Source organism: Podospora pseudopauciseta (genome assembly GCF_035222475.1).
Source record: "Podospora pseudopauciseta strain CBS 411.78 chromosome 7 map unlocalized CBS411.78m_7, whole genome shotgun sequence".
In the NCBI taxonomy this organism is placed as follows: Eukaryota; Fungi; Ascomycota; class Sordariomycetes; order Sordariales; family Podosporaceae; genus Podospora; species Podospora pseudopauciseta.
In genome coordinates this window covers 2,652,386-2,663,634 of record NW_026946667.1, presented here as the reverse complement: position 1 = coordinate 2,663,634, position 11,249 = coordinate 2,652,386, and the positions used below count along the sequence as shown (strand labels likewise).

Here is an 11,249-nt window from a genome sequence, read left to right as displayed (position 1 = left end):
TTCTTGATCTTTTTCTGTGTCGTGTAAAAAGCAAATCGAAAATTCTACTCCATCGAGGTAGGTTATTTTGACACCCTCTAAATCACCACGTTGCTTGTCATTTGTTTAACCAACTGCAGAAAGCTTGAATAATGAGGGGCTACCAACAATTGCTTGTTTGCACCACCTCTCGACCAGCCATCATGCAAAGATCTTTCTCAGTTATGCCCAACAGACCGGGACCGCGGGAAGCATGCAAAATCCCTCCTATCCGGGCTTGCTCCTCCGCGGAGCCTCGCCTTGGCAATGTCACAAGTTCCAACAACCAGTCCACGATTTGGAGTCGCAACATGACCCCTTGACCAACGAGCTGTTTTTTGTAACAAGATCTAACAAGAGTTAACCTGTAAGACTAGCTGGAATCCACCATCCTATGCAACATTGGGGCCGCAATTACAGCATTTGTGGCGCTGCCTGCAGCCATCATGCACGATGTACCACACACACGGTTTTTCTCAGCCTCCTCTCCTGGCCTTCGAGACTTCTGACCCCTGTACATGTTCTCAACCAAGACAGACATAATAGGCGCGGCATGTATAACAGCTTTTGCCCTGCTCACAGCAACGTGATGGCACTAGGCTGGCGAACCATTGTCTAGCCTACCACTGGACAACTTCACGCCCGAAACGAACTGCCTACTAAATCACTACACCATGGCGAGCCCGCATCGCGGTAATGAAACAGAGAAAACCCATCCGCTCATCGAAGCCGCCAAAGCAAACGATTTTGAGAAGGTCAAGGAGCTGCTGGATCAGGCAGAGGATGTGAATGTGAAAGATGAAGCGTACTATGGACAAACCGCCATATCGTGGGCTGCCGAACTGGGTCTTTTGGAAGTCTTCAAGCTTTTATATGAACATGGCGCCCGTTTGGACATTCTGGACGTCGACGGCAACAGCCCAGTCTTCTGGGCTATGAACAAGGAATACGTCAACGTGATTGAGTATCTCCTCGCCAACATCAAAGAGGAAGACATCTCGCACAAGTACTGCGCCGGCAGGAGCATGCTGTTTGTGGCTACCGAGTATGGCTCGGCAGAGGATGTCAAACGTTTCGTTTCTTCGGACTCTAACGTGCGCGACGACGATGGGCTGACGCCGCTCATGTTTGCGGCTCTGTATTCTCGCAATGCAGTTTCCAATGCCGCTGCATTGCTCGAGGCCGGTGCGGACCCTCTTATGGAGGATGATGAAGGCCGCACTGCGATATACTATGCTTGCCAACGGGGGAAAGCCGAATTGGCCAAATTGTTGCTCGACAGGGTCGACGGCAGCTTTGATGTCGACGGCAGAGGACCCGAGGCAAGACCTCTTATCGAAGCTGCTAAACAGGGCGATGTCACGATGATCCAGCTCCTGCTCGAACGGGGCCCTCAACTCGAATTTCCCGATGAACAAGGCAAGACACCACTGTATTGGGCTGCAAAGAACGGCCATATCGAAAACATATGTATCCTCCTAGACGCTGGCGCCGACCCTTACAGACTATGTCGCCCACCAGTTCCTAACGGAGACTGGAACCTGACTGCTTTTGCTATTGCAGCAACCAACTGTGAAGAAAAGTGGCACGACTTTATTCACCAAGACCTCAAGCCGGACCTCACAATCCGGAATGACGAACGTGGCGCAACGGCTTTCCACCTCGCTGCATATTTCGGCGTTGAACCCGCAGCTCTGCAGCGGATGATTGCCGCCGGTTGTTTAGTCGACACCCCAGATATGGATGGCAGGACGCCGCTTCTCTTGGCCTCGGAGCGTGGCCATAGTTCAATCGTTGCTATTCTTCTTGAACATGGCGCAGATACCGAAGTGACGGACAGCAGGTTCAACATGACGGCACTCATGTTGGCCGCAGCAAATGGGCGTGATCAGGTCGTGGAACAGCTTATCCCGGTTAGCAAAGTTGATGCCCGAGATGGCGAGGTGGCCACGGCTCTGCATTTCGCAGCCCGTAGTTGTTCTGCCAGCACTGTGGAGGCCCTGATCAAGGCCGGCCCATCTCTGATCGACGCTCCCAACAGCTACGGCGGGTCACCTCTTTTTTGGGCCGCTAATCATGATCGCCCAGAAGCCGTCCGGGCTTTGATCAGAGCTGGGGCAGATATCTACATGATCGATGTCAATGGAAGGCCAGCGATATCATTCTGTATTCACAACTTGAATATGATCAAAGCCTTTGTCGATGAGGAGAGAGAGCAACCTGCGCCTGGGAATAAGGAAACGCCCCGTGTGCGTGCGATAGAACTAGCTCTGCGGTATGCGTGTGACGAAGAGGAATATTCTGGTTCTAGATCTCCAATCTTCCCTCTGGACAGCACAGACGACGAGGTGTATCTCAAGGCCGTGGACGGGAACGGCAGGAACTTGGTGTCGTGGGTAGCCCAGTACGGACACTCTTTGGTGATGGAAAAGCTGTGTAAGAAGCCGAATCTCGACTTCAGAACGGCAGATGACCAAGGTCGTACCCCTTTGCACTGGGTGGCCCAAAACAAAATCACCAGCGCCACCGAAACGGTAATGATGGTCAGAAGTCTTCTCGACCTCGGGGTTTCTCGTGACTCTCGGGACAAAGCCGGTCGGACACCACTTTCTTATGCAGCAGAAACCGGTCTCTTGGAGGTCATGCAGCTTTTGGTAAGAAAGGGCGCAGAGGAGGACAGCCAAGACAACAATAAGAGAACGGTGCTTTCTTGGGCTGCCGCAGGGGGGCACGAAGACTGCGTCCGATATCTTCTGAGTGTCAAGAGTGTAAGGCCAGACAGCAAAGACGTCGACGGCAGAACTCCACTCTCCTGGGCCGCTGGAATGGGCCGCTTGGAAGTTGTCAAAATGCTGCTTGCTCGGCGTGATTGGAAGGGCCCGGGTGAGGATAGTCATAATGGTCGGAGCAAGAAGGGTGCTTCGGCGACAAATGAGGCGGCTGTGGATATCAACTCGCGTGACAACAAGTCACAAACACCACTCTGGTATGCGGCTGACAATCAACATCTGCCTGCATTCGAGACGCTGCTCTTGTATGGGGCAAAATCAGACATCAAGGACAACAAGGGGAGGCTTCTCAAAGACTACCTCGACGAGAGGATACAGAAAGATTCGGTATCGGAAACAAGAACTCTGAGGACCATGTTTGGGAAGTTGAATCCATCCGGATTTCTCTGGCGTGAACCATCAACTATGACTACTCGGGTTGACAGCGAATTCAGCGCAACCCTTCTGTATTACTCGAAAGATAATCTCGAGATACACACCCCGACAGTCGCGTCAATCCTGCAGGGGAAGCGCCCACCTTCCAGAGAAGACATGGCGTGTGTCTGGACACATCTTCCTGCCAACAACGTGAGTTTGACTTCAGCTCACCGTATAGAGACCATGCTAACGGTTTCACATGCGTAGATGCGATGGGTTGAGGTATGTTCATCAAATACACAGATTAAACAACCTCACCTTAGGTGACTAACACTGTGCCGAAACTCTCAGGTGCTCATGGCGAAACATTATGAGGCTTTTGGAGAGGGCTGGCGAGCCAATGTTGTTTTGAAACCAAGGTTGTGGGAGCAGCATCAACACAAGTCACAAGATGGGCAGTACCACGCAAGGTTCATGCGTCCGGCGTGTCGTCCGTTCGCCTTTCGTAAGCCTCGATTCCTCGGACATAGATTCTCTGGGACTTTCGACAGTGGCTAACTAAGCCGGTTTGACACTCGCAGCCGAAGAAGATCCAACTGAACAAGGCTTGGTCCTTTTTGTGAGTAGTTGGCGTCCAGTCTTGCCATCTCCTTGCTCTTTAGATAGCATGGTTCACAGTGAACTAACCAGCTGACCACAGATGCCGTATTTGCATTGGGAGCAGGAAGAAGAACAGCGAAAGCTCAAAGACGTCCTGGTAAAAAAGTCCGAAGCCAAGAAGAAGATATTTCCGACCGAGGATGCCGCCAAAGAGTATCGCCGTAACTTCGTCCGAACAGCACTTGATGATAGGAGTCTCTGCGGAACCGAAAAGCTGTATTGGGCCTACCTCGACGAAGAGCACCCGCTGCATGGTCGACGTACGCTCGACCAATTCTACTACCACACGCTCGCGGACACGGAGAAACGTGACCAGGACCAGACCTCCTTGAGGTACTTTAATGAAAGACGACAGACCCTACACTCGAAAGAGTCAGAGGATTTGAAACCCACAATTACCATGGTAGACCAGCTATGGATGTGGGTGCTGCCAAAGTGTGGGAAATCGCCGAGAACCATCATCACTGCCTTTCCACAACGATCCAACAGGATGACGACAAAAACCTCGAAGATTATGACATCACTGGTATCTAATATTTTTGATCGATTTCGCGAGCAGTCAGCGAAAGGTGATGCATCGGTTGACGAACTGGCAAAAATCATAGTCGCAGAGTGTGCTCGGATATACTTTGATCCTATGAGTAACCGGAATGAGTTGGTTCAGTTTGTCGAGATATATCGGACATCAATTGGTGAAATTGTGAGCCTCCCTCTTTTAAACTGTCCCCGGCATTAACTGTGACTCATTCTAACAAACCTGTGCCACCAGACTGAGGATGAGACCAACCGCTTCCTGTCTTTTCAAAACAACATTCCAACTGCCGATGAGGAACAGCCTGACGCTTCGTCCGACAACAAGGCAGGCGAATCAAAGGCTCTATCGGCACATGCCGAGTTTGATGGGGTTCCCAAGAAGTTGAACGCCATGATTGACATCAAAGCCGATATTGAAGACTTGAGAAAGATCAAGGACATTCGCGATGAGCTTCACATCATCTCATCGATTTTCCATATACAGAAGAACATTGTGGAGACTCTAGATCATATTCTCGAAGACTTTGAAGAGCAAAGAAACACCATGATTCTAGAGCAAGAGCGGAACCTCGGGCCGCCGCCTCCATTCAGAAGTCGAGATGACAGCCGTGCTTTCTCGAGACGCACTGTTAGCCCACCTCTCAGACGCCGAAGCTCCAGCCCCCCATTTAGAAGAGGCAATCCCTACCCGCCTTCTAGGGGGTTCCGCTCGCCTTCCCGGAGACGAACCCCAGATATTATTTACACCAATGCAGGGATCGAACAGGATTCGGATCGGCAGAAGTACCATTCGCCAATGCTGGAGGTTGTTACTCGCAACATTGCAGAGGTCGTGCGCCTGGAAAAGTTTGCTGAAAGAGCTATCCAAGCGGTAAGTCAACATGGTTGCCTTCCGTGTTGTTCGCGAAGCTTGTACTAATAAGATGACTGCTGCTTAGATTGAACAACTACTGGATTTGAAGCACAAGCAGGCTAACCTCCAGCTGACGAGGGGAATCTACAAGATCAACGATGAGAATGACAGGCAGGGCAAGACGATCATGTACTTTACTGTTGCAACCATTATCTTTGTAAGTTTCCCCTTGTAACCTGAAGTTATTTGCACTTGAGCAGCTTCGCTGACCGGAAATACAGCTTCCGCTATCATTCATGGCCTCCTTTTTGACCATAGAGGTTGAGGAATTTCCACGTGGCGATACCGGGAACCTGTCGTTGAAATTCGTCCTCATCATCATATGTGCGTATAGAAACAGGTCGCTAGGCTCGCTGCACACTCACTGACCGTCTTGGAAAAATAGTTTCGATTTCTGTTGGCCTAATCATTCCATCGGTGTTCCTGGCTTTCAATCTTGACAAACGAACTCGTGACCAACGGTGGCAGAATTTGCTGAATAGCTTCAAAGAGATCATGGGGCTCACGGTGAGGAGTACAAGTGACGGTTTGAAGGCAGGCAAAAGTTGGGTGAAGAGGCGGGGCGATCGGGCGGTCAAGACCAAGCAGCGGGATCCTGAGATTGGGGGTGGTGTCACCTTGGTTGGTGTTGACAATTCTCAGTTTCGGTCGGGAGTGGAGAATAGGGACGGTGATGTCGGTCAAAAAGGGGTGACGATCACTATGGTGATCGGCTCGGGGGGTCTACATAGGCGGCAGGAGGCGAAGGCTACTTCTCATGTGGGTTCTAGCACTACGGATGGTATCAAGTAGGGGACTCGTATGTTGATGCTGGTACCTTAAGGAAGGCGCCGAAGACAAATCCCATACTATGACAGAGGTCTTACCCAGCTACACCTTACAACATGGATTGAACATCAGAAGGAGTTGAACGATTGGTAAAAATACTTAACGATGATGGTTGGGCACATGTCAACCTCTATTGGCTTACCGTACGATACTGATCCGTTAGCATTTCACCGCCACGAAAGTCCAACACACTGTTATATATCGAGTATTGGTTAATCCTATGGGGTGACCGACTTCTTTGAATCTTTCTTAATAACGTTAACGGACGTGGTCGTATAAGTTGTTCTTTGGCTGCTGCATACGTACCAATGTTGTACCCCCTGACAAGGGTTAGGGTTACCGTCGCAGAGTGATGTCAGGCCGCAGCGGGAGCTTGGGGAGCTCCGCCAAGTGTCCATAGCGCTCGCCAGCCAGCAACGAACAACTGTTTAACCTCGACATCTGACACCTTCAACTTTGCAACCCTAGAAACAAACGACTTCACACCCACCAACCGACACCATGGTTCGATTCATACCCGGAGTGACGGCGATATCGCCAGTTACCAACAAGAACGGCAGCGATCCCCTGACGGACCTCACCCTACTGCTCAACCGCCTCCAGCGCACCATCCTCCACGCCGACGCCGAACGGGAAGCCAGGCTCAAAGAGAGCGAGTTTGAAAGAGAAAAGGTGCTGCGAAATATCACTTATGCCCGGTCGCTGCTCACAAAGGTCGAGCAAGACACCCTGGGTATCAAGATCTATGCGCGCCGGCAGGATCTCCAGGGGGATCTCGTGCGAAAACGGGAGTTGCTTGAGCAGTTGGCGGAACGGCTGGCTGATTTGGCTGAGGTGGGGAGCAGGCGGGATACTGAGGAGGAGAATGAGGATGATACTTCGGAAGGGGAGGATATTCTGGCTGATATCATTGTTACGCCGAGTGCGAGTGAGAGTCAGGATTCCATTTCGAGACCGACGGATGGGGAGGAGCTGGATGAGGATGATGATGACGATGGGGTGTTGGGGACGCCGCAGTTTCAGGGCGCGCCAAGGCTGCCGAGGCTACCGCCGCCGCCGGTGCATACGCCTTCTCAGGAGAATTTACAGGCTGGGATAGCGGCTGCACAATCAACGACGGAAACGAAGGCTGAGCTTCGGCCGAGGAAGGGTTGGGATGATGGGCCGACGAAAGAGGACAAGCCGCCGGCGATATCTTCCTCTTCTGCGCTGTTTAGGGACAGGAACAATAAGGCTGCGCCTACGACTGCTCTCTCGGCGGTGACGACGACGGAAGCTATTCTTGACCACCAGCGGGCGGAACAGGATGCCTTGTCGGAGTCTATTTTGCAGCTTGCATCCCAGCTTAAGGCATCCTCGCAGGCGTTTTCGATGAGTTTGGAAGAGGATAAGGAGGTAGTGGAGAAGGCGGGGGAGGGGATGAACAAGACAGGGGAGGGGATGGATGCTGTCACAAAAAGGATGACGACGCTGCAGAGGATGACGGAGGGGGAGGGGTGGTGGGGGAGGATGAGGTTGTATGCGATTGTGTATGGGTTGATGATGGTGTTGGTTTTGGTGGTCTTTGTCATGCCCAAGTTGAGGTTTTAATTCCTGTGGCATAGATATGAGAGGGCGTATTCATGATGTCTGTTTGGTGTCTTTGGTTAGCATCTTTTATATGGCGTCTTGATGGGCTATACTCGATCGCGCCCTCCGTCTCTGGTAGCAGCCCGTTCTTGCCATTCCAAGTATTAAAGCCAACGTCATCTTATTTCTCAACAAGGCAAGGTAATTGACCTGGGCAGGAAGGAGCGGCCTCTTTTACTTTGAGGTTGGCGATATTCTGAGATCATTATCTCAAGTCTTTTCGATCCTCACCCACAACTTCACCTGTACCACATCATTCCAGCATTCTTACTCACACTATTTACCATCAGTCTCGCTTGACCGAAGCAGAAGCTACCGACGGACAGACATTCATTCATTCGTCTGTTCACAACAGAGTCCCTGAGATGGTGACCGGTCGAGGAGGTCATCGATAGGTATTCGAGATATTCTATCATGCATTCTAATACAATTTACACGCCTACTTATTCTTCTTTGACATCTGTTGACTATCTTTCGAGGTCTCACATACTGGCGGCATCTTTCAGATTTCCTTCATCCGATCTATCGTCGTCTTGAGGAAAGAGCAAGCCAGCGAAGCCATCATGATAAGGGGCAGCTCACCTTTTTTGTGGCAATTTCCTGGCAAGTTCCTGCGAGTCTTGTCCACACCCGTTCGGTCCAAGGACACATTATTATCTTCTCTGCTCTTAAAGGCAGCAAGCTGACGAAGCCATCACGGAGCACAGAAGATTATGATTCAGCAGTCTCTGACAGTCTTTACTGACCCCTATTCATACCAGCACTGTTCCTATTGACATATCAATACCTACTCATCCCAACTTACATATCTTTGAGAGCTTCGCCCACGTACCAGCTTCAGAACTCACACCATATCTTGATCAAACTACACCACAGTCCATTCCATCCCTTCTACGCCATGAATATCTAGGAAGGAGCAGACAAAAAAGTCAGCACGATAAGATATTATCCCCTCAAACTTTTCTCCCTCTCCTATCGAATTACTCTCGTTCCTCCATCCATATTTATGAATATCTTCCTCAGCTTCCAAATATCCTCGGCGACTTCTACCAAGCATCACACTTTGATCCACGTCCATGGTCTGAACTTCGACCAGAACCCCCAACACATCTCGACATCTCACACAAGATACACATACACAAGCTCATCATCATGCCCCGCGGCATCCGTTTCAAGGTCAAAGACCTCACCTTTAAGGAAAAGGGCATGTTTGCCAAGTTCACCATCGCTGTCTGCGGGTCCTTCAAGAACAACCCCAACACCCACTGGAACGACACCAACCTCCACCACTGGATCACGCTCCGGGGCGGGCGGTATCATAAAGGAACTACCATCACGAGGGACGTCACTCATTTTGTGACGGACGAGGATGAACTAAGGTCGAGGTCTCCGAGGGCGGTGGAGGCGTTGAGGAACAAGCGGATTCAGATTGTGCCGTTGGAGTGGTTGGAGTTTAGCATGATCAACAGAAAGGTCTTGCAGGCGGTGAAGGGGGGGGAGTATGACTTGCGGGAGGGGGTGAGGAGGGAGGGGGAGAGGGTTAGGAGGGAGAGGAGGGTTGAGATGGGGAGGGTGTTGGGGGAGAGGGCGGTTAATACTAGTGAGTTTTGGATGCGCCCTTTTTTGTTGGTCGGGGTGGGAGGGGACTGACGTGATGATATTTAGATTTATACCGGGTTTACACGGATGGGACATTTTACCGGTATGAGGTTGAGTTGTTTCGGGAGTCGAATGCTGTTCAGGGGCCAACGCCGGAGACGACACCGGTGAAGTTGCAGCTTCCGGCTTTGTCCAAGGGGGTGTCAGATCTAGACTCTGAGGTTGAGACAAAGGCAGAAATGGGATCAGAGAATCAGACACCGACAGAAAAAGAACCGGGTTTCTCTTTCCACCATCATGTGGTCGTCTTTGAGGATGGCCCTGAGCTGGATGCTCAGCCGAAGTATCGCACACCCATGGATTTGCAGCTGGCTTATCATCAGTTGCCTACTCTCACGACTGTTACCCCCGAATTTCAAGACGAAGTTGACCCTAAGGATGTTGAGATGGACATTGAGGCTGAACCAGAGACACCCACCAAGACGACCAGAGTTGACCGCGGGGAGAAGTACACACTTACGGTAAGCCTGTTCACTCCCTCCTCACTACCCCTCTACGTACACTAATTTCCACACGTCAGCTCTACGAATCCCTAGCCCAACCCCCCCTCTACTTCTTTTGCGCCAAGTACTCCAAGTCCAGCACGGACACCTTTCCCAAGTATTACCGTCCCTCGGAGACACCGCAGCTCTTTTGGACAGAGTACACTCACTTTATTGAGTTCTTCCATAAGAAGACGGGGGTGGAGTGGCAGAAGAGGTTGCTGTTCTGTGGTGAGGGGAAGTCAGGTGCGGGAAGTAAGAGGAAGGGGAAGGGGAAGGAGGAAGATAATGGGGAGGCGGGGGAGGGGGAGGGGGTGGAAAAGGGGTGGTTTACGTACTCTCCTCCTGGGGGTGGGAAGCCAGTTGGGTGGGTTCCGGAGGAGTATATCCCCAAGGAGAAGGAGGGAGAGGTGGAGCGCAGTGGGGGGCCGGATGGGAATGGGAATGGCAGGGTATTATGAGAAGACAGAGAAAGCAAAAAAAAAAATGAAAAAAAGAGGGGGGGAGGAGGCGTTAAGTTCGTATACCGAGGGGAGGTTTTATTGTTGTATGCGTTCATCTATTTTCATTTAAATGTTGTTATCATGGTTCTATACCTTGCTTTTACCCACCTATGCATTTACTTTCCTTTCTATACGCTGTTTTTATCTTTCTATGCGTTCATTTATCTTTCACTCCCCAGTGTACATCATATAGCTACATGATCGTGCACCTTCCGTATCAAATATAACGCGGTCACTTTATGTTGATCTACTTTGTTATACAACGTGAAGGTGCCTAGGTGTTATAAGTCGTATATAAAGTCCCATTTCAAGGGGTAAATGATGTGAATGAATTAGCTGTGTCAATGATATGAGAGCCTTTTGACAAGTTCTTATGTATACATACGAAACTAGACTACAGAAAGGCATTCTCCGACTGAAAGAAACAAATTACCCTTTCCATATATCAGGGAAATACCTATACAATGGGGCTGTCAGCCAATGGAATCTACCCCTTACTCTAGGTTTATTTAAATACTTGATAAAGCTGTTCAATGTCAGGTACACAGATGTCTGTCTATGAACGAGCTCGGACGGTTTTTTCGGGTGTGTTGCTGTGAGGAGGAGAGTTTAATAACCCAAAGGGGAGTGATTCGATAATGGAATTTCGTCCCGAAGCATATCCAGAAATCTTGTTCTGTGAAAACTTATCCCAATAACTACAGGAATTCAGGTGCTATCTTAATGTAGGCTACTTCGACAGCTTCAAGACTAATATTCATAGTGTTCGTCCGAGCTGGCGGTGATATACTCAGTTAGTAATAACCTCTTTTCCTAACTAACTTCAGCACTTTAGTTGTTGCTCCGTCCGAGCTACTACAAGAACATAAAACCCAAC

At 50.3% G+C, this 11,249-nt stretch overlaps 3 protein-coding genes across 3 annotated transcripts; all 3 read left to right on the top strand.

Annotated features, from left to right (window-relative positions):
* Positions 1-29: 29 nt before the first annotated feature.
* Positions 30-6,276, top strand: QC763_710930 (uncharacterized protein). The gene is made up of 10 exons (XM_062916088.1): positions 30-57; positions 120-3,374; positions 3,432-3,446; positions 3,516-3,669; positions 3,746-3,783; positions 3,865-4,524; positions 4,594-5,229; positions 5,297-5,428; positions 5,493-5,595; positions 5,657-6,276. Exons 2-10 carry the CDS (start codon positions 693-695, stop codon positions 6,061-6,063), a joined length of 4,827 nt encoding a protein of 1,608 aa, XP_062762103.1. The 5' UTR covers positions 30-57; positions 120-692; the 3' UTR covers positions 6,064-6,276.
* A 324-nt stretch (positions 6,277-6,600) lies between these two features.
* QC763_710920 (uncharacterized protein) lies at positions 6,601-7,689 on the top strand (the record flags this gene model as incomplete). Its single annotated transcript, XM_062916087.1, has 1 exon — positions 6,601-7,689. One exon carries the CDS (start codon positions 6,601-6,603, stop codon positions 7,687-7,689), a length of 1,089 nt encoding a protein of 362 aa, XP_062762102.1.
* Positions 7,690-8,880: 1,191 nt separating this feature from the next.
* QC763_710915 (uncharacterized protein) lies at positions 8,881-10,330 on the top strand (the record flags this gene model as incomplete). The annotated part of the gene is made up of 3 exons (XM_062916086.1): positions 8,881-9,328; positions 9,394-9,848; positions 9,908-10,330. The coding sequence occupies 3 exons, from the start codon at positions 8,881-8,883 to the stop codon at positions 10,328-10,330; spliced, it is 1,326 nt and encodes a 441-aa protein (XP_062762101.1).
* Positions 10,331-11,249: the final 919 nt, after the last annotated feature.

Coding starts and splice junctions, on each gene's coding strand:
- QC763_710930 (XM_062916088.1), top strand. CDS start 693: ATGGCGAGCCCGCATCGCGGTAATGAAACAGAGAAAACCCATCCGCTC. Junction 3,784..3,864: donor AACAAGGCTTGGTCCTTTTT/GTGAGTAGTTGG, acceptor AGCTGACCACAG/ATGCCGTATTTGCATTGGGA. Junction 5,429..5,492: donor CTGTTGCAACCATTATCTTT/GTAAGTTTCCCC, acceptor CCGGAAATACAG/CTTCCGCTATCATTCATGGC.